The sequence below is a fragment of the Geotrypetes seraphini genome, chromosome 3 (genome assembly GCF_902459505.1).
Source record: "Geotrypetes seraphini chromosome 3, aGeoSer1.1, whole genome shotgun sequence".
NCBI lineage: Eukaryota > Metazoa > Chordata > Amphibia > Gymnophiona > Dermophiidae > Geotrypetes > Geotrypetes seraphini.
Window position 1 is genome coordinate 43,543,320 of NC_047086.1, and position 20,726 is coordinate 43,564,045.

Below are 20,726 nucleotides of genomic sequence, written 5' to 3' on the forward strand. Positions count from 1 at the left end.
GGAGGTGGGTGGGACGTGAGAATAGCTGCCTGCTGTCCCTGGATAACAACTGTTACGGTAAGTAACGTTGCTTTATCCCAGGACAAGCAGGCAGGTATTCTCACTAGTGGGTGACCTCCAAGCTAACCTCAGTGGGATGGAGGGGGAGTTGGCGACTTAAGAGAATAAATTTTTCAATACTGTTTGGCCAAACTGTCCATCCCGTCTGGAGAGGGTATCCAGACAATAATGTGAGGTGAATGTGTGAACCGAGGACCAGGTGGCAGCCTTGCAAATTTCCTCGATTGGTGTTGATCTGAGGAATGCTACTGAGGCTGCCATTGCTCTGACCTTATGGGCTGTGACCTTACAGGGAAGTGATAATCCAGCCTGGGCATAGCAGAAAGAGATACAAGCCGCCATCCAATTAGAGATGGTGCGCTTTGATACGGGTCTTCCCAACTTGTTAGGATCGAAGGAGACAAAAAGTTGAGGAGTGGTTCTGTGTGGCTTGGTGCGATCCAGGTAGAAAGCCAAGGCACGTTTACAGTCTAGAGTGTGGAGGGCCGATTCTCCGTGGTGAGAATGAGGCTTAGGGAAGAATACTGGAAGTACAATGGATTGGTTGAGATGAAATTCGGAGACCACCTTAGGCAGGAATTTCGGGTGAGTGCGGAGGACCACCTTGTCATGGTGGAATACTGTGAATGGTGGGTCCGCCATCAATGCCTGGAGTTCGCTGACTCTGCGAGCGGACGTAAGGGCTACAAGGAAAAGCACTTTCCAGGTGAGATACTTCAGAGGGGCCCTGTTGAGTGGTTCAAACGGGGGCTTCATGAGGTGAGAAAGGACTACATTGAGGTCCCAAACTACTGGGGGTGGTTTGAGAGGAGGGTTAACATGGAAGAGTCCTTTCATAAATCTGGCGACCACCGGATGGGCCGAGAGGGGTTTCCCTTGTAGAGGCTGGTGGAACGCCGCAATAGCGCTCAGGTGGACTCGTATGGATGTGGACTTGAGCCCAGATTGAGATAGGTGTAGGAGATAATCCAGCACGGAGGATAAGGAAGCTCGCTGAGGTTCCTTTGACTTAGAAACACACCATGAGGAGAACCTGGTCCATTTCTGGGAGTAGCATTGTCGAGTGGCGGGCTTCCTGGAAGCCTCCAAGACCTCCCTCACTTCTTGTGAGAATTGGTGAGGGGTTACGTTGAGAGGAACCAAGCTGTCAGGTGGAGAGACTGCAGGTTGGGATGAAGTAGTGATCCTTGATGTTGAGTAAGTAGTGAAGGAAACACTGGAAGTGGTACTGGTTCCCTGCTGCTGAGTTGAAGTAGGAGGGAGAACCAAGGTTGTCTGGGCCACCGAGGAGCTATTAGAATCATGGTGGCCCGTTCGAGTTTCAGCTTGACCAGAGTCTTCTGGATCAGCGGGAATGGTGGGAACGCATATAGAAATCGTTTCCCCCAGTTCAGTAGAAAAGCATCTGCCTCGAGGCGATGAGGAGTGTAGATCCTGGAGCAAAACTGAGGCAGTTTGGCGTTGTGGGGAGCCGCAAAGAGGTCTATCTGAGGCGTCCCCCATTGCGTGAAGATTTGGTGGAGGGGGTTGGAATGGAGAGTCCATTCGTGCGGCTGTAGCAGACGGCTTAGTTTGTCTGCTAAGACGTTGTTCTCCCCCTGGATGTATACTGCTCTGAGTAGGGCGTTGTGGCGCACCGCCCAGTCCCAGACTCGTAGAGCTTCCTGGCAAAGGAGGGCCGAGCCCGTGCCTCCTTGCTTGTTGATATAATACATGGCGGCCTGATTGTCTGTGCGAATGAGGATTACCATGTCGTGGAGTAGGTGTTGGAAAGCTTGGAGCGCATTGAAGATGGCTCTGAGTTCCAATAGATTGATTTGGTGTAGTCTTTCCGCACTGGTCCAGAATCCTTGGGTGCGGAGACCCTCCAGGTGGGCCCCCCATGCGTAGTTCGACGAATCGGTTGTGAGAACTTTCTGATGGGGGGGAGAGTGCATCAGCAAACCTCTGGATAGATTCGAAGAGGTCATCCACCAAAGTAGAGACTGCCGAAGAGCAGGTGTGACTACGATGCGTTTGGATAGTGGATCGGATGTCTGATTCCACTGTGATGACAGGGTCCACTGGGGGATCCTGAGGTGGAGTCTGGCAAAGGGTGTCACGTGTACTGTGGAGGCCATATGGCCCAGAAGCACCATCAGTTGTCTCGCCGGTAGGGTTTGGCGAGTAGCCACCGACTGGCAGAGATAAAGAAGAGACTCCATGCGTTGCCGAGGCAGGAATGCTCGGAGTCGGGTGGTGTCCAGGACCGCTCCGATGAAGGGGAGGGTCTGGGTGGGTTGTAGATGAGACTTGGAGAAGTTGATCTCGAAACCCAAATTCTGGAGGAAGTAGGTTGTAGCCAAGGCCGCCGAAGTGACCTCTGGGGCTGACGGGGCCTTGATGAGCCAGTCGTCGAGGTAGGGGAACACCTGTAGACCCCTGTCCCGGAGTGCTGCGGCCACTACCACCAGGCACTTTGTGAAGATTCTGGGGGACGAAGATAGGCCGAATGGTAGCACTCGATACTGTAGGTGCAGATTTCCCACCCGAAATCTGAGGAACTTTCGGGAGGCCGGGTGAATGGGGATGTGAGTGTAGGCCTCCTTGAGGTCCAGGGAGCATAACCAGTCGTTCTGCTCCAGGAGGGGGTATAGAGAAGCCAAAGTCAACATGCGGAACTTCTCTTTGACCAGGAACTTGTTGAGGGCCCGAAGGTCTAAAATGGGTCGCAGGTCGCCCGTTTTCTTCGGGACGAGGAAGTACCGGGAGTAAAACCCTCGGTTCAATTGGTCTGACGGGACCGGCTCGACGGCCCGAAGCTGAAGTAAGGTTTGGACTTCCTGAAGAAGAAGGGCGGTCTGCGTCGAGCTTGAAGGATACTCTCTTGGGGGATGGTCCGGGGGGACCCGGTGGAATTGAAGAGAGTATCCTTCTTTTATGATGGAGAGGACCCATAGGTCCGTGGTTATGGCCTCCCATCGGTGGTAAAAAAGATGGAGGCGGCCCCCTATGGGAGAGGCCGAGGTTATGCTCCCGGGGGGGCGTCAAAAGGGCTGGGGAGCCTTAGGTACAGCCGGTGGCTGAGGTTTTTGCTGAGACTTCTGGGGAGGTTGTCTCTTCGCAGGCTGTCTCGCAGCGGGCGTTTGTCTGGGCATGTAACGCCGCTGGTAAATCAGGGGTGGCCTGGAAGGTCGAGACTGTTGAGGTTTGGGTTTGGGCCGCAGGATGGATTGAAAGGATTTTTCATGATCCGACAGCTTCTTGGTAACAGTTTCGATAGACTCATCGAACAGGTCAGCTCCAGCACATGGTACGTTGGCGAGTCTATCCTGTAGGTTGGGATCCATATCGATAGTACGGAGCCATGCCAGGCGACGCATAGCTACCGCGCTTGCGGCAGCGCGTGCCGAGAGTTCAAATGCATCGAAGGAGGATTGCATCAGCTGGAGGCGCAATTGGGAGAGGGAGGCTACCACTTCCTCGAACTCGAATCGAGCTTGGTTGTCTATAAACGGAGTGAACTTGCGGAGCACCGGCAAGAAGAACTCCAGATAGGAAGAGAAAAAGAAGTTGTAGTTTAGCACCCGTGACGCCATCATGGAATTTTGGTAGAATTTTCTACCAAATTTATCCATCGTTCTCCCCTCTCGGCCCGGTGGTACAGAGGCGTAGACCTGGGAGGGATGAGAGCGTTTAAGAGAGGACTCGACCAGTAGGGATTGGTGGGAGAGTTGAGGGCCCTCGAACCCTTTATGGTGCACGATGCGGTATCGAGCATCGAGTTTGCTGGGGATCGCCGGTATGGAATACGGCGTTTCGAAGCACTGCATGAAGGTCTGGTCCAGTAATTTATGCAAGGGGAGCCGAAGCGACTCCGTTGGAGGGTTAGGTAAATGCATGGTGTCCAGATACTCTTTGGAGTATCTGGAGCCCGTGTCAAGGGTCACATCCAGATCATCCGCCATTTGTCGGAGGAATGATGAGAAGGACAATTGTTCCGCCAGCGTCGGTCTGTGGGACGGGCTGGAGGAGGATGAGGCCTCTAGGTCCGTGGACATCGGGGAGTGACAAGGAGAATCGGGCACCGGTGCCTCGTACTCCGGGCCCCTCGGAGGGGACACCTCTGATGAGGAGTATCCCCTACGTTGCAGTTTTTTCTGCGGTGACACCTCCGAATGGCGTGAGGAGTGCCAGGATGAGTGTCTCGATCGGTGCCCGTCTCGGTGGCGGGACGGGGATCGGGATCGTCTGTGCATCGCATGGTCTCCCGAGGCCCCCAAATGGATGGGGCTGGAAGCGGTGGATCGTAACTGGGTTTGCGATGCGGGTTCTTGCGATGCTACCCAAGTCTGGTAAGGAGTACGGAAGAACTCTTCCTGACTATGCCCAGGGCTTCGATTATCGATCGGAGGTCTGGTCCCATGTTGGCGCGGGGGCGTAATGGGTTCTAATGGCGGCATATCGGTAAGCGATGCTTGCCGCGTGGGCATCGCCGCCCTCCCCCGTTCGTCCTCGTCGGTTGTCGAGGTCGAACGGTGTGGGGGAGGAGGAGGGGGCGGACCGCCCCTTTGGATCGGTGCCGGGAGGTCACCCTGTATGGCAGCGATGAGCCCGGGTCCGATGGTCTGCATGAGCTCAACGAATTGAGCTTCCAGCACGGACCGTAGCGAAGCCGATAAGGAGGGATCCGCACCGAAAGGGGGTCCTCCTGCACGGACATCGCGCTCCTTCGAGGCCGAGTGCTTCTGCTTAGTAGCTTTCGGCACTTTGATGACCATTGGTGGCACTGTGGAAGGAAGAGGTACCTGAACCGAGGAGACCGGGGCAGGCACCGACGTCGAGCTCGTGGAAGGTGTCGGGGCGAGCGATGCCGGTTTCACCACGCTCGATGCAGGAGGGGTCGATGCCGGTTTTGCCCGAACCGGGGAGGTATCGGATGAAGTGGAGGCTGAGGGATCCTTAGCTGCGTCCATCTTGAACATCGATTCCCACAATAGGCAACGCCGCTTGAATGAGCGTGCCGTCAGGGTAGAGCAAGGCCTGCACGATTTCGGGATGTGGTCAGGGCCCAAACACTGCAAACAGCGCCAGTGAGGGTCCGTGAGTGAAATCGCGCGTTGGCACTTGCTGCACTTTTTAAACCCGGTGATTGGCCGGGACATAGGCCGGAAAATCTCCGCCGCAAGGTCGAAACCAGTGGGCCTAAGCCACGTGGCTGGCCCGTTCGACCCGCCGGAGGAAATAATCTTCTTTTTTTTTTTTTTTTTTTACCGAAAAGAAAAGAACTGTTAACTGTAATTAAAAGAAAGCGAAAACGCGGACAAGGAAGGCAAATTTAACTGAATTCAGCTAGCGCATGATGAAGTTGAACTTCTCAGCTCCGCGGAAAAGAAAGAACTGAGGAGACACGCCCGGATCTCCGGGTAGGAAGGCACCGGCGCATGCGCGGTGCGGGCATCTAGAAACTTTAAGTTTCTACAAGCAACACGTGCTTGTGAGACGTCCGTACCGGGGCTCTGTCTGATGACATCACCCACTAGTGAGAATACCTGCCTGCTTGTCCTGGGATAAAAAAGCTTACAATCTAGTCAAGACAGAAACTTGACAACAAGGTGCATCAATACACAGTGCTCAGGTGGGGGAATTGCAGAGGGAATGACAGACAGACACTGATGCTTAGAAGGTAGGTTGGAGTTTGGAATTGAAAGCATCTTCAAAGAAGTGGGCTTTGAGCTTGGACTTTAGCACTGCCACAGTCGGAGCTTAATGTACAGAGTCAGGCTGTTTGCTGCACTGTATTCCTGGAACAAAGTCGAAGGGATGGAATCTGAAGTTGGCCGTAGAGGAGAATGGTAACGAAAAGAGAGACTTATTCAATGAGCGGAGTGCCGGGGGGGGGGGGTGAGAAGGGGGATGAGATGTCACTTCTCCTTTTCTCAGACTACCTATCAACAATTAAACTTGCGAGTCTGAAGAAGATAAATAAGCAACTCCTGGTGATGTCCAGCTGAAGCAAGAGGTGCCGTTTCTGTACCCCACTGGCCTCCCCTAAAAAGACAAGACAACCGGCTGATTAACATGAAAAGCCGATACTACCTTGGGAAGAAAGGAAGGGACTGTACATAACACCACTTTGTCCTCAGAAAAGGAAAGAAACACCTGCAACTCCGAAATCCATCTCGCTGATGCAATAGCCACCAAAAATAATGTCTTCAAAGTGAGATCCTTAAGAGAGCACTCTCCCAGAGACTCAAAGGAAGCAGACATGAGAGTTCAAAGATTTGGGATTTAGATCCCAAAGAAGAACAGACGCCCTGACTGGAGGCTAAACAGGACACTCTCCCCCTATGAAATTTAAGCAAAATGTGATGAGATGCCAAGGACTTGCCCTTCACCAACCTATGAAAGCACACCAAGTCTGCAACCTGCACTTTAAGCAAGTAAAAAGAAAGCCCCTTGTTCACTCCATCCTGGAGAAAATCCAAAAGTTGAGGTATCGACAATTTCAGCATACAGATGGCATGATACAAGCATCGAATGTGCGCCTGGAGCACAATGAGCACTTTTTCCCTTTAAAAGTGATCATTGCAAAAACCGCTACATAAAAAAAAATGCATGTGTCAGATAGCAATTAAAATCAATTTACCTTATTTGAAGGCTTCCTGTCAGACTGGCACTGCCTCAGAACTTTATTTTTTTTTTCAATATAACTTTAATTTACAATTGAACAGACCTCACTGGCTCTCAAAGCTCTATGCCTTGCCGGTGTCGTGGCAAGGCTTACAGCTGAGGCACCTCTACAGTCAAAATTTGGGGAGGTGGGGGGAAATGGAGGGAGTGTCTCAACCTGTCGAGTGTGGCACTCCCGAGGTCGGACCGACCCCAAAAGGGTCCCCCAAACTCAATCCGGCACCACAAACAGGGACAAGAAGGCCAATTTAAACAAAATCCAACAGCCCTACATTAAACCAGGGAAGACTGCACAGACTTTACAACTCCACCTGCTGGAAACTGAGAGCAGACTGACTGTACTGGGGACTGCACAGCCCACTTGATACTACAGCTAAAAGTTTGTCTTTTAGTCTCCACCTGCTGGTCATGGTGAGCTATTACCCATCAGTTCTGTGCCGGTCTGGAGAGACAATTAAGAAATAAAAATTTCTTACTGGTTCCCTACCAGTAAGGGCATACATGCATTATGTTTCCTTTTTCCAAGATGACAGAAGTAATCAAAACAGCTGCCAAGATTTGTATATGTAATTTTGGTATATAAGTTTAGATGAAATATCTATTTCTAAAAATAAGTTTTAAAACTTTTTTTTTTTCTGCTATTGAAAGATAGAATTACCTTAGATGTAGTTTCTGCAACCTTCCAAGTGCATTCTTTTTCAGCACCATTCTTCTTAGGTAGTTCTAGTGGTTTTTGACAGTTACTTGAATCATCTGGCTCTGCTCTGTGTTCTTGCTGATTAAACAAAGGTACACCTAGTTCCTTTCCCATTACCTGTATATCTAAAACAAACCCATGCAAATGCTATAAATTACAATTATTATTATATTTTCGATATACCATCTTTCTGTGGTGAAGCAAAAGCAATGTATTACATTTAGGCATTTTTGTACCAGTGCAAAATCTTACAGGTATAATTCTGGGTTCTAGCAGTTTCAATCCCAGTCTCCCAAATCCAAGGTGTTAACTGGCTTGTAAAGTTACATATGGTTGTGCAGCGATCTGTTTTGAAAGACTGGAGATTTTCCACAAAAGGATAACTACAAGCAGCTGTGAAATGCCTGTGGTGGTTCCACTACAAATCTGCATGTCAAACTACAACAAGTGGGTCTTTAAACAAAAGGATGCAGGAATACACACACCATCTCTAAACAGGGTATGATGAGATCTTTTGGATCATCACTTTCTATACTAGAGATAAATGATGAACAGTTTTCCTACTCTAAAATTCTTTCTTTTTTTTTTTTTTCCAATTCTTTATTCATTTAAAAAAAAAACAAACAAACAAACAAAAAAAACTTACAATTAGTGTGACAGTATGTATAGCATTTAAAACTCAATTATAACACTTAATATTTTGTTAAATTCTATATCAAAAATTATCCCCCCCTCCCCCCTAATCAAATACATTCTTTAATTTCAAGAAACTTATCATAAACCCTATTCCTAAATACCTTATCTAATAGTCAGATCAAAAAACCCTCCCCCCTCCTGGATGTGCAATTTAAGGGGAAAAATAATATTCAATCATTATATTTTGCTAATGGCTCCCAAATCCCCTGAAATGTTCTAAATATCCCCTGCTGTGTAGCTATTGTCCTTTCCATTTTATAAATGTGACATAAAGAGTTCCACCAGAAACTGTAATTAAGTCTCTTCCAGTTTTTCCAATTACTCACAATCTGTTGTATGGCAACCCCAGTCATAATAAGTAAAAGCCTATTATTCTTAGATGATATTTGGCTCTTAGTTCTCATTGACATGCCAACCAGCACAGTATCATAGGATAATGCCACTGGATTTTCCAACATACAATTTATTTGACCCCCCATATTGATTTCTAAAAAGCAAGAATCAATAGACAATAGAATAACAAATGATCTAATGTCCCAGCTTCCAGATGACAGTGCCAGCATCTATTTGACTTAGAGCTATCTAACTTCTGTAAACGAACCAGGGTCTAAAATGCTCTATGCAACAAAAAAAAAAAAAAAAAAAACACAACCCAGGTTTGTCTCATAGATGCAGACACTGTACATCTCATCCTCCAAGACCAAATTCGAGGCCATTGAGACGCATTAATTTGATGCTTAATCTCAATACCCTAAGACCAGTTTTTGTTTTTTTATTCATAAATCCCGATATCAATTTGTACAACTGAGCAGCCTGGTTTCCCAGAAAGTCCACCTGAAAACACAAGAACGGCAAACTATACTGATCACTAAGATTTTTCCATTCAGGAAACCCTATCTGAATGGCCTGCTTCAATTGCAACCACTTATAATTTTGTGATTTATTAAGACTATATTTGTGTTGCAATTGTGAAAAGTCAAGCAGCTTACCATTAGAAATAACATCATCTAAAGTGCGTATACCTGCCTTCATCCAATATTTCCAGATGACCTTAAATCCGCCAATTTGAATCTTGGAGTTTAGCCTTAGGGTCTGATACATTGATTTAAGAATTGAAATAGGTGTTAAGTTATTAACATATCTTAACGTTTTCCATGTATCTACTAATATTTTATTTTCTTTATATAACCTAGGCAGGAGCGGGTATGGTGATTAAGTGTCAAACAGATGAGTTTTCAGTTTCTTCCGGAATATGGTGTGATTAGGTTCTGTCCTGGTCGTTTCTGTAAAGTCATTCCAAGTTTTTACTTCTAGAAAGATGAACATGGAGTGGAAAACGTTTGTATTGAAGATTTTTTGTGGAAGGGAGATTTAGAAGTATTCTTTTGAGGGTTCTGCGGGAAGTAGACCATGCCTTGGAGAAGAACTGGATGAGAGGAGCTGCGGAGTTTCTATAAATTATGCGGTGAATGATGCATGAAGTTTTGAAGGTTATTCGTGATGGGATGGGTAGCCAGTGCAGTTACCTGGTGAAGACTGTAATCGAGTCATATTTTCTCAGGTTGAAGATTAGTCTAACAGCGGTGTTTTCTAAGAGTTGCATTTTGTGGATTAGAATGGTGTTGATTCCCATGTAAATGGAGTTGCAGTAGTCATAAGAACATCAGAATTGCCGTTGCTGGGTCAGACCAGTGGTTCATCATGCCCAGCAGTCCGCTCACGCAGCGGCCCTCTGGTCAAAGACCAGTGCCCTAACTGAGATTAACCCTACCAGCGTACGTCCTTATTTATCAGGAACTTGTCTAACTTTGTCTTGAATCCCTGAAGGGTGTTTTCCTCTATGACAGACTCCGGAAGAGCATTCCAGTTTTCTACCTGGGTCGCCTCTGGATCCTTTCTTGAAGATAGGTGTAACATTCGCTATCCTTCAGTCTTCTGGGATTACCCCTGTTTTCAAGGATACAGCAGATTTGCAACCTATCCTTGAAAACAGGGGTAATCCCGGAAGACTGGAGGATATGATAGAAACTTACAAGATTATGAAGGGTATAGAGAAGGTAGAGAGGGACAGATTCTTCAGACTGGCAGGGGCAACAAAAACTAGAGGGCACTCAAAACAATTGAAGGGAGACAGATTTAGAACAAATGCTAGGAAGTTCTTCTTCACTCAGAGGGTGGTGGACACCTGGAATTCGCTTTCAGAAAAAGTGGTAGAGCAGAGTACGATTTTGGGTTTCAAAATGGGATTGGATGAGTTCCTGAAGGAAAAGAGGATTGAAGGGTACAATTAGAGGGTTACTATACAGTACAAAATGCTTTAGAGCATTAGATCACTTACAGGTCATTGACCTGGGGGGCCGCCGCGGGAGCGGACTGCTGGGCATGATGGACCTGTGGTCTGACACGGCAGAGGCGATGCTTATGTTCTTATGAACTTTCTTATGTTTGTACGGAATCTATCCCCTTTTAACTTTAGAGTGCCCTCTCGTTCTCTTTACCTTGGAGAGGGTGAACAATCTGTCCTTATCTACTAAGTCTATCCTCTTCAGTACCTTGAATGTTTCGATCATGTCCCCTCTCAATCTCCTCTATTTGAGGGAAAAGAGGCCCAGTTTCTCTAATCTTTCGCTGTATGGCAGCTCCTCCAACCCCTTAACCATCTTCGTCGCTCTTCTCTGGACTCTTTCAAGTAGTACCGTGTCCTTCTTCATGTACGGCAACCAGTGCTGGACGCAGTACTCCAGGTGAAGGCACACCATGGCCCGGTACAGCGGCATGATAACCTTCTCCAATCTGTTCATGATCCCCTTCTTTATCATTCCTAGCATTCTGTTCGCCCTTTTCGCCGCCGCCACACATTGCGCAGACGGCTTCATTGACTTGTCGATCAGAACTCCCAAGTCCCTTTCCTGGGAGGTCTCTCCAAGTACCGCCTGTATTCATACATGAGATTTTTGTTACCGTCATGCATCACTTTACATGTGTCCAGTAGTGGTAGTATCATCAGTTGTACAATTAAGGCGAAGTGGTGTTAGTGAAAGTATGGTCTGATTAATCTTAGTTGTCTCAAAGTGTAGACGGATTTCTTTTGGAGACTGGAGATTTGTGGTTCCAAGGTCAAGTGTGGAGTCTAGTATGCAATCTAAGATTTTTGAGGATTCTTCTAAAGGGAGTGTCTTGCCCGATCGAAGAGTGATGCTTGTAGGTGCCGTCTGTTCAGGTGTGTGGAAATATAGAACTTTGGTTTTAGTTGTGTTTAATTTTAGTTTGTTGGTAGTTGCCCAGATTTGGATTCTTTCAATATTATGCGAGACTTTGTTGGTGATGTCTGAGTGATTGTTGGCTATGGGAATAAGGAGAAAGATGTCATCTGCGTAGGACAATATCAAATTTGATGTTACCAAGAGAGCTCATGAAAAGGTTGAATAGGATGGGGGAGAGTGGGGAGCCATGTGGTCTAATGGTCAGCTCATTAGACCATTAGTATCTTTGCTTTCTCCAAGGACAAGCAGGCATAATATTCTCAGATGTAGGACTCCCAAGCAGCCAGGATCATGTGTCTGGGAGAGATGAAATATTGAATATACAGGAGCCTGGCAAAATCCAACTGGGTTGGAGGGAAAGTTGGGTGCTCAGGAAGTAAAAAGATTTTGCAGAACTGCTTATCCAAACTGACTGTCTCTTCTGGAGTTATGTTCTAAATCAGAGGTCTCCAAAGTCCCTCCTTGAGGGCCGAATCCAGTCGGGTTTTCAGGATTTCCCCAATGAATATGCATGAGATCTATGTGCATGCACTGCTTTCAATGCATATTCATTGGGGAAATCCTGAAAACCCGACTGGATTCGGCCTTCAAGGAGGCCATGGCGCTGAACTTCCGAAAAGGGAATTACGAAGGGATGAGACTCATGGTGGGGAAGAAGATTAAGAAGAGGATAAGTACAGCGTTGGCACCTATGAAACAAACTTGGTTCTTTTTGTTACATCATTCTTTTTGGACCCGGTTAGATTGAATAAGTTAGACAATTCAAGATCTAATAGATGCTAGCACTGTCATCTGGACATGGGAACATTGGATCACTTACTGTTTTATTGCCCTATGATTCAAATTTTTTGGAAGTTGATTTGAGGACATATAAATAATATTTTAGAAGTTGTGATCCCTTTGACCTTTGAAGTTGTGATTTGTGGCACATTGTTATATGTAAAAGATCCCCTAGATAAATATAAAAGAAAACTTTTTTTTTTTTTCAAATTCTTTATTCATTTTTCATCTTACATCAAGTACACAATATTACATCCTTTGAAACTTTTGCACAATCACTTGAAATTTGTTCAATTATCATTTTACATACATACATTTATTCCCTCTCCACCCACCCTTCCCACAAATATTTAAATCAAAATATCATATAAATATTGTATTCTTATCTATTAATAAAACCCTTAAAAGAACTTATATACCATCCCCCCTCCCCCCTTTGTATAAATGTACTTTCAGTGGAAAATGATGTCTATTCATTACAATAATTTGTTAATGGACACCAAATCTTTTTAAAATTATTATAGTTCCCTTTTTGTATGGCAATTGTTCTTTCCATTTTATAAATATGACATAGCGAATTCCACCAAAATGTATAGTTAAGCCTATTGTAATTTTTCCAATTACTGGTGATATGTTGTATGGCGACTCCTGTCATAATCAATACTTGATGAAATTTGACTTTTTGCTCTCATTGACATCCCGAACAGAATATGTTAAAGCTACATGGTTTTCTAGTAAACAATTAATTTGAGACCAAATTGATTTCCAAAAGGCCATGATACAGGGACAATAGAATATTAAATGGTCCAGAGTCCCTGCTTCGATTACAATGCCAGCATCTATTAGATTTAGCGCTATCTAACTTTTCTAATCGAACTGAGGTCCAAAAAGCTCTATGTAACAAAAAGAACCGAGTTTGTCTCAGATGCAGACACTGTACATCTCATTCTCCAAGACCAAATTTGTGGCCATTGAGACGCAGAAATTTGATGCTTAATCTCAATGCTCCAAATGTCTCTAAGACCAGTCCTTGGTTTTTTATTCATATATTCAGATATCAATTTATACCACTGTGCGGCTTGGTGTCCCAAGAAATTCGCCTGAAAGCATAAGAATTCCAGACTATACTGGTTATTAAGATTTTTCCATTCAGGGAACCCCTCCTGAATAGCCTGCTTCAGTTGCAACCATTTAAAACTTTGTGATTTATTAAGACCAAATTTATGTTGTAACTGCGAAAAATCAAGCAGTTTACCATTTGAAATAACATCATCTAAAATCAGTATACCTGCAATAATCCAATGCTTCCATATGACTTTAAATCCGCCAATTTGAATCTTGGAGTTTACCCATAAAGATTGATTTGTTAATTTATGTATTGGATTAGGTGTTAAATTACTGACATAACGCAATGTTATCCATGTATCCATTAATACTCTGTTCTCTTTATATATTCTAGGCATCTTGGTACTGAGAACATGAGATAAATGTAAAGGAAACATGAGTTGGGAACAGCGATACAATTAATCACAAGAAATTGGAAAAATTGGGATCGACTTAATTTCACATTTTGATGGGCAAACTTATGCTTAATCTATAAATTTGAGAAAATGAATGCAGATCTGACAGGAAATACAAAAAATTTCAAATTAATATGGGGCCCATTGACGTCTTTTGTAGAATTATTATAGTTTTAATGTATTTTACGTATTACTTTACCTATCCAAGGGAAGGGAGGGGAAGGGAACAAAAGGGTTTAAATGAAATAATATCTTACTTAAAGATTTGGGAGGAGGTGAAGGTTCTGTTTACTGTTTTTATGATTTCAAAATGATTGTTATATAGGCAGGATATATTTGGTATATGTTACTTATTATACTTCTAAGAACTAATGGATAATTTGATTGATAAAAGGGGGTAGGAAGGGAGGGATATTACTTTGTTAATGTCATGTAAGATTATTAAGTATTGTTTATTGTGCAAACTGTTTTCTTTACTGTTTTCACTTATTGGAAGTGTTAAAATGAATAAAGAATTATAAAATAAAAAAAGAAAAGGATAAGTGCTGTAAAAATGATAGAGCAAGCATGGTCTCTTTTTAAGGACATAGTCACTGAGGCGCAAAATCTATATATACCGCGTATCAACAAGAGATCCAAGAGGAAAAAGAAGGAACCGGCATGGCTCACTGTAGCAGTGAAAGAAGCGATCAGAGATAAGAAGGCTTCGTTTAAAGAATGGAAAAGCTCAAAAAAAGAGGAAAACTGGAAAAAGCACAAGCAACATCAAAGGAGGTGCCATAAGGCGGTAAGAGAGGCCAAAAGGGACTAGGAGGAAAAATTGCCAATGAGGCGAAAAACTTCAAGCCGTTCTTTCAATACATTAAGGGGAAACGACCCACAAATGAAGTGGTGGTGCCGTTGGACGACATGGAATAAAGGGAGTGCTGAAAGAGGACAAAACCATCGCCGTCAAACTGAACACATTTTTTGCGTCTGTGTTTACAGAAGAGGATATACGCAACATACCAGAAGCTGACAGATTATACCTAGGAAATGAAGGGCTGATGGTCAGTCTAGAAGAGGTATGCAGGCAGATTGACAGGCTTAAAAACGATAAATTCCCTGGACCGGATGGCATCCATCCGAGGGTAATCAAAGAACTGAAAGGGGTTATAGCTAAACTGCTTCAACTAATAATTAAAATGTCGATCAAATCGGGAAGGATTCCGGAAGACTAGAAAGTGGCAAATGTTATGCCGATCTTCAAGAAAGGTTCGAGGGGAGATCCAGGAAACTACAGGCTGGCGAGTCTAACCTCGGTACCGGGAAAGATGGTAGAGGCGCTGATAAAGGAACGCTTCGTTGACCACCTTGATGGACACAATCAGATGAGGACCAGTCAGCACGGCTTCAGCAGAAGAAGATCTTGCTTGATGAACTTGCTGAAGTTCTTCGAGGGAGTTAACAGGCAGATAGACAAAGGTGACCCGGTCAACGTTGTATATCTGGACTTTCAGAAGGCGTTCAACAAGGTTCTGCATGAACGACTACTTTGGAAAATTGTGAGCCATGGAATTGAGAATGAAATACTCACGTGGATTAAAAACTGGCTGGAGCATAGGAAACAGAGTGGGGGATAAATGGACAATACTTGGACTGGAAGAGCGTCACCAAGTGGGGTGCCGCAGAGCTCGGTGCTTGGACCCGTGCTTTTCAACATCTTTATAAACGATTTCGACATAGGTATGATGAGCAAGGTGATTAAATTTGCGGATGATACAGTTATTCAGAGTAGTGAAGTTAAAGGGGGATTGCGAAGATCTGCAACGTGACATAATCGGGCTCGAGGAATGGGCATCGACATGGCAGATGAGGTTCAATGTGGATAAGTGTAAAGTGATGCATGTCGGTAACAAAAATCTCATGCACGAATACAGGATGTCCGGGGCGGTATTTGGAGAGACATCCCAGGAAAGGGACTTGGGAGTTCTGATCAACAAGTCGATGAAGCCGTCCACGCAATGTGCGATGGCGGTGAAAAGGGCGAACAGAATGCTAGGAATTATAAAGAAGGGGATCACGAACAGATCGGAGAAGGTTATCATGCCGCTGTACCGGGCCATGGCGTGCCCTCACATGGAGTACTGCGTCCAGCACTGGTCGCCGTACATAAATAAGGACACGGTACTACTCGAAAGGGTCCAGAGAAGAGCGACTAAGATGGTTAAGGGGCTGGAGGAGTTGCCGTATAGTAAAACTTTAGAGAAACTGGGCCTCTTTTCCCTCGAGCAGAGGAGATTGAGAGGGGACATGATCGAAACATTCAAGGTACTGAAGGGAATAGACTTAGTAGATAAGGACAGGTTGTTCACCCTCTCCAAGGTAGGGAGAACGAGAGGACACTCTCTAAAGTTGAAAGGGGATAGATTCTGTACAAACGTAAGGAAATTATTCTTCACCCAGAGAGTGGTAGAAAACTGGAACGCTCTTCCGAAGGCTGTTATAAGGGAAAACACCCTCCAGGGATTCAAGACAAAGTTAGACAAGCACCTGTTGAACCAGAACACACACAGGTAGGGCTAGTCTCAGTTAGGGCATTGGTCTTTGACCAGAGGGCCGCCACATGAGCGGACTGCTGGGCGCGATGGACTACTGGTCTGACCCAGCAGCGGCAATTCTTATGTTATGATGTTTTGTTGTTTAATTAGTGATTACATAAATGGTGAAAATTTATATGAAGAACAATTCTATAAACAGTTATCTGAGGTTATATGCTCTATATGCACAAATATAGCACTTAAATGCCCTATATGCACCCTTATAGAATAGTGCTTAAGTGCTATAGTGCAGTGTTTCTCAACTCGGCCCTGGAGTTGTATGCAGGTTGCATGCAAAACTAGGAGATGAGCTCATGCCTCATCCATCTATGTGCCCCTCTTATATTTGTTCACTATAGCAGTGTTTCTCAACTCGCTCCTAGAGTACCCCCTTGCCAGACAGGTTTTCAGGATATCTGCAATGAATATGCATGAAATAAATTTGCATATAATGGAAACAATGTATGCAAATTTAGTTTATGCATATTCATTGTGGATATCCTGAAAACGTGACTGGCAAGGGGGTACTCCAGGACCGAGTTGAGAAACACTGCTATAGTGTACAAATATAAGAGGGGCACACAGATGGATGAGGCATGAGCTTGTCTCCTAGTTTTGCATGCAACCTGCTGCATTTCGGCGCATTCAGTTACACCAGCTCTAAAGTTGGTGTAACTGTGGACATCTAAAATGTTAAGAGACTTGCAAAAAAAAACTTGGAGGCAAGGAGGATGGCAATTTGAGTGCAGAGCTCCTCTCCCTGGACAATCTGCCTGCTTTTAAATATCAGCAGCAGTGGGAGATCAATTGCTTTTACACCTAAGCAGCAACGGGACCAACCCACCAACCTCTGCAGTCCATTGGAGAGATCAATCTACCTGCTTTTAAATATCAGCAACAGTAGGAAATCAACTGCTTTTTACACCTCAGCAGCAGCGGAACTATCCGCAACTACCAAGAGCACACAGACCCGATCCAACCAAGAGTGTGAGCTCCACCTCCCCCTGCAGTACACTAGGAAGATCAACTGTTTTTTACACCTAAGCAGCAACAGGACCAGCCACCACTACCGAGAGCCCTTTGCCCTGATCCAGCCAGACAAGTAAGCTCTTCCCCCAGCATTCCGTAGGAAAAATCAATATGCTTGCTTTTAAATATTATCAGAAGTAAGAGATCAACTGCTTTTACACCTAAGCAGCACCAAGACCAGCCGCCACTATCGAGAGCCTTTGTCCCAATCCAGCCAGACATGTGTGCTCTTCACCATACAATTTGTTGGAGAGATCAATCTGCCTGCTTTTAAATATCAGCAGCATTGGGAAAACAACTGCTTTTACACCTAAGCAGCAGCGGGTACATCAGCAACCACCAAGAGCCCACAGACCCGATCCTGCCAGGAGCGTGAACTCCTCCCCCTGCAGTCCATTGGAGAGATCAATCTGCCTGCTTTTAAATATCAGCAGCAGTGGAGATCAACTGCTTTTACACCTAAGCAGCAATGAGACCAGCCACAACCACCGAGAGCACTCAGACCCGATCCTACCAAGAGTGTGAACTCTTCCCCCCCTGCAATCCGCTAAGAAGATCGACTGTCGGCTCTGGGCGGCTTTCCCGCAGAGGAGAGAATCCTGCATTCACCGTGGACCTCATCTGGGGCAGCCTCCTTGGAGCGGCTGGGGCACGGGCAATGTGTCTGGGAGGGAATGCATGGATGGGAGAACATCGCAGGGGAGGAGACATAGGCATCCTGGGACTGTCGGCCAGAAGAAGCCCTTTCTGGATACGTCAATCGCTCCTCCTAAACTTACTTGCTCCACTTCATCACTGACGCTGACCCATTCTGCTTCTATTCCTTTCTCTCCTTTCTTCTACCTTCCAAAGTATTTAGACCAATGCTGTCTTTTTAAAATATTTATTTTATTTTTATTTTTCCTCTAACTCTACTTTTCACTTCACTATTACCCTCCAGGTACTTTAGTTAGATTGTGAGCCTTCGGGACAGTAAGGGAATTTTCCAAGTACCTTTCTTATTTCTAATCTTAATGTATATTTTCTGTAAACCGCTTAGAACCTAACGGATGTAGCGGTATATAAGAAATAAATTACATTACATTACATATGCCAGGTTATACTTATTCTATAATGGAATCTGGGCATCCAGATGTAATTATAGAATAGGAGCTCCTCTGCAGCATTAGGGTTCTTACAAGGAGATGTCCACTTATAGCATTATCACCATAATGCCCTAGGAGGTTATACATAAGTCTACTAGTATATACAGATTTCATCACCACAAATTTACAAGACAGATAGTCACAATTACCTGACCTTCTTGAGGACGCTGGAATATATTCCATTCCATTCAATGGTATACTTGAATCAGCTGTAGCTTCCAAACCATCTTTATTTGGCGGCAACCATGACTCTGCAGGGCTGCTAATTTTTGAAAACTGAGTATAAATGAAAGTTAAAGAAAAACAGCAAAATTACTCCATGTCTGTCCAAAACCAGACAGATTACAAGCTTTCATTTGGGACACCAACACAATAAATTCAAGTTATCACTGAGCAGTATAGTCAAAAGGTAGCTACTGTAAAATAATATAAAAAGTGGACATTATGTTATAGCTAATCGGGTGATTAAATGAAAACACGATCAAGATAGACTGTCCATTAAAGAGCACGTATTTAGATACCCACTAGGGTTCTTTGCTAATGGAAAGTTTTTGTATTGAAAAAGAAAAATAAACGCATGTACAAAGACAGGTTAATGTAAACTAATTACACACACAAACAACTATGGAGAATTCAGGAAACACCTGAAAACATACCTGTTCACAAAATACCTAGGCAACGAACAAGGACAATAACCCCCCTCGTAATCACTCCCCAAATCTGTTCTTGTAAACTGATAACCCCAATCACTAACTTCCAACCTTGTGCAAACCGCAAGGTACTTCACGACCCTACAATACATAACTGTTGTTATTATCATTAATGCTGTTACTATCAGATGTACATTGCAATATTCTTTGCTGTAAACCGCCTAGAAGTCGCAAGATTGTTGGCGGTATATAAGAATAAAGTTATTATTATTATTTTGAAATATATACACATATACAAATTAGTGCTATTGATTAATTATGTTAATGATCACTTAACACCCAAAGACTAATCATGATTAAAATTATTAATGCTACTAATGTGATGCTAACTTTCCATAAATACACTATTCAGGTCAATTTTCAGCCCACAACAATCAGCATTTCTTTAAAATGTGGATTGCTACTGGCTGAATTAGGCAGTCACTTCCACCTTAAGAATACCCTGGTGGTCAAAGTTAAGACAGGAGAACTCCCCAATTATTTCTGTTCCTGTAGACTCCAGGTTCAAAATGGAAGCTACAATCTGTAGTAGTAGTCTCATGATACTATTGCTAGAGGTTGTGGCCACCAATTTGAACTCACAGCTGGCAGGAGCAGGAGCAACTGGGGATTGCTCCTTTACCCTCTACCCTTGACAACCAAGGTTTGCCAGAATGGGAGAGGAGGTCAGTCAAACTAATCCCCTCCTTTGATATTCAACTCCCTACCCGTGATGGTGATTCAAAATGCAATTAACTGCAATCAAAGCTTTTAAATCAAACATATTTTATTTTTATTACACACACTTATTTTGTATGTAAATTTAACCTTAGCAATAGAGGTATCAACTGGTTTGAAAATAATAACATTACTATTTCTAGAATTTCTAAAGGCAAACCGAATTTCACATTACCTTTAATTTATCCATATCACATGAGTCATCTTCACTCTTCTTTGGCTTAGGAAAGGAGGATGCAGCATATGTACACAAGATCTCAGAAGTATGCCTTTTATTTAAAAAAAAAATAATAATAAAAAAAAAATTAATTTACTCAGCTAAAATGAGGAAAAAAGTTCACATCTACTAGTTGTTTTTTTTTCTTGAGTTCCACTAGACCAGTTCAAAACATATCTGGCAGAACATCCATCCTTTGGGGTTCTCTTGTAATTCTCTGCATTGTCTCTGAGGGAAGTTAGAAAGGGGACTAATGGTGTGTTCATCAGTCCATGATCAGAAGACCCCACTGGTCCTTGAGAGATAAGGCTTCCTTTGACAATATCAGTCCAAGATCTAAAACATGTCTGCTCAGAAAATCTGCTTGAACATTCAAGTAAGCCTTCAACATGCGCCACTACCACTAAAAAATGAGGCTTGGCCCAACTACATTAAAGAGTTGCCTCCCTTGGAGACTGCCAAACTTTGTTCCTCCTTGACAGTTGGTATAAGCTACTGCCATGGAACTCTCATACAGAATTCTGACCGCGGCTGAGAATTGTGTCTCTCTTAAAAAAAACAGATGCCTTACCACCCCCCTAATTCTCTAACCAGCACCTATGTCACCGTGCTTCACCATGCCGGTTACAGAATCATACCTG

The 20,726-nt window shown here is 44.3% G+C and overlaps 1 protein-coding gene across 3 annotated transcripts in view; it reads right to left on the bottom strand.

Annotated features, from left to right (window-relative positions):
* Positions 1–20,726, bottom strand: part of TTK (TTK protein kinase) — a 184,222-nt gene that overhangs the window by 109,220 nt on the left and 54,276 nt on the right. For all 3 annotated transcript variants that reach the window (XM_033938823.1, XM_033938822.1, XM_033938824.1), the window contains 3 exons: positions 20,044–20,137; positions 18,591–18,717; positions 7,391–7,554 (listed from right to left, as the gene is read on the bottom strand). In XM_033938823.1, the coding sequence (XP_033794714.1) occupies positions 7,391–7,554; positions 18,591–18,717; positions 20,044–20,137 (385 nt within the window). The remainder of the gene's footprint in view (positions 1–7,390; positions 7,555–18,590; positions 18,718–20,043; positions 20,138–20,726) is intronic.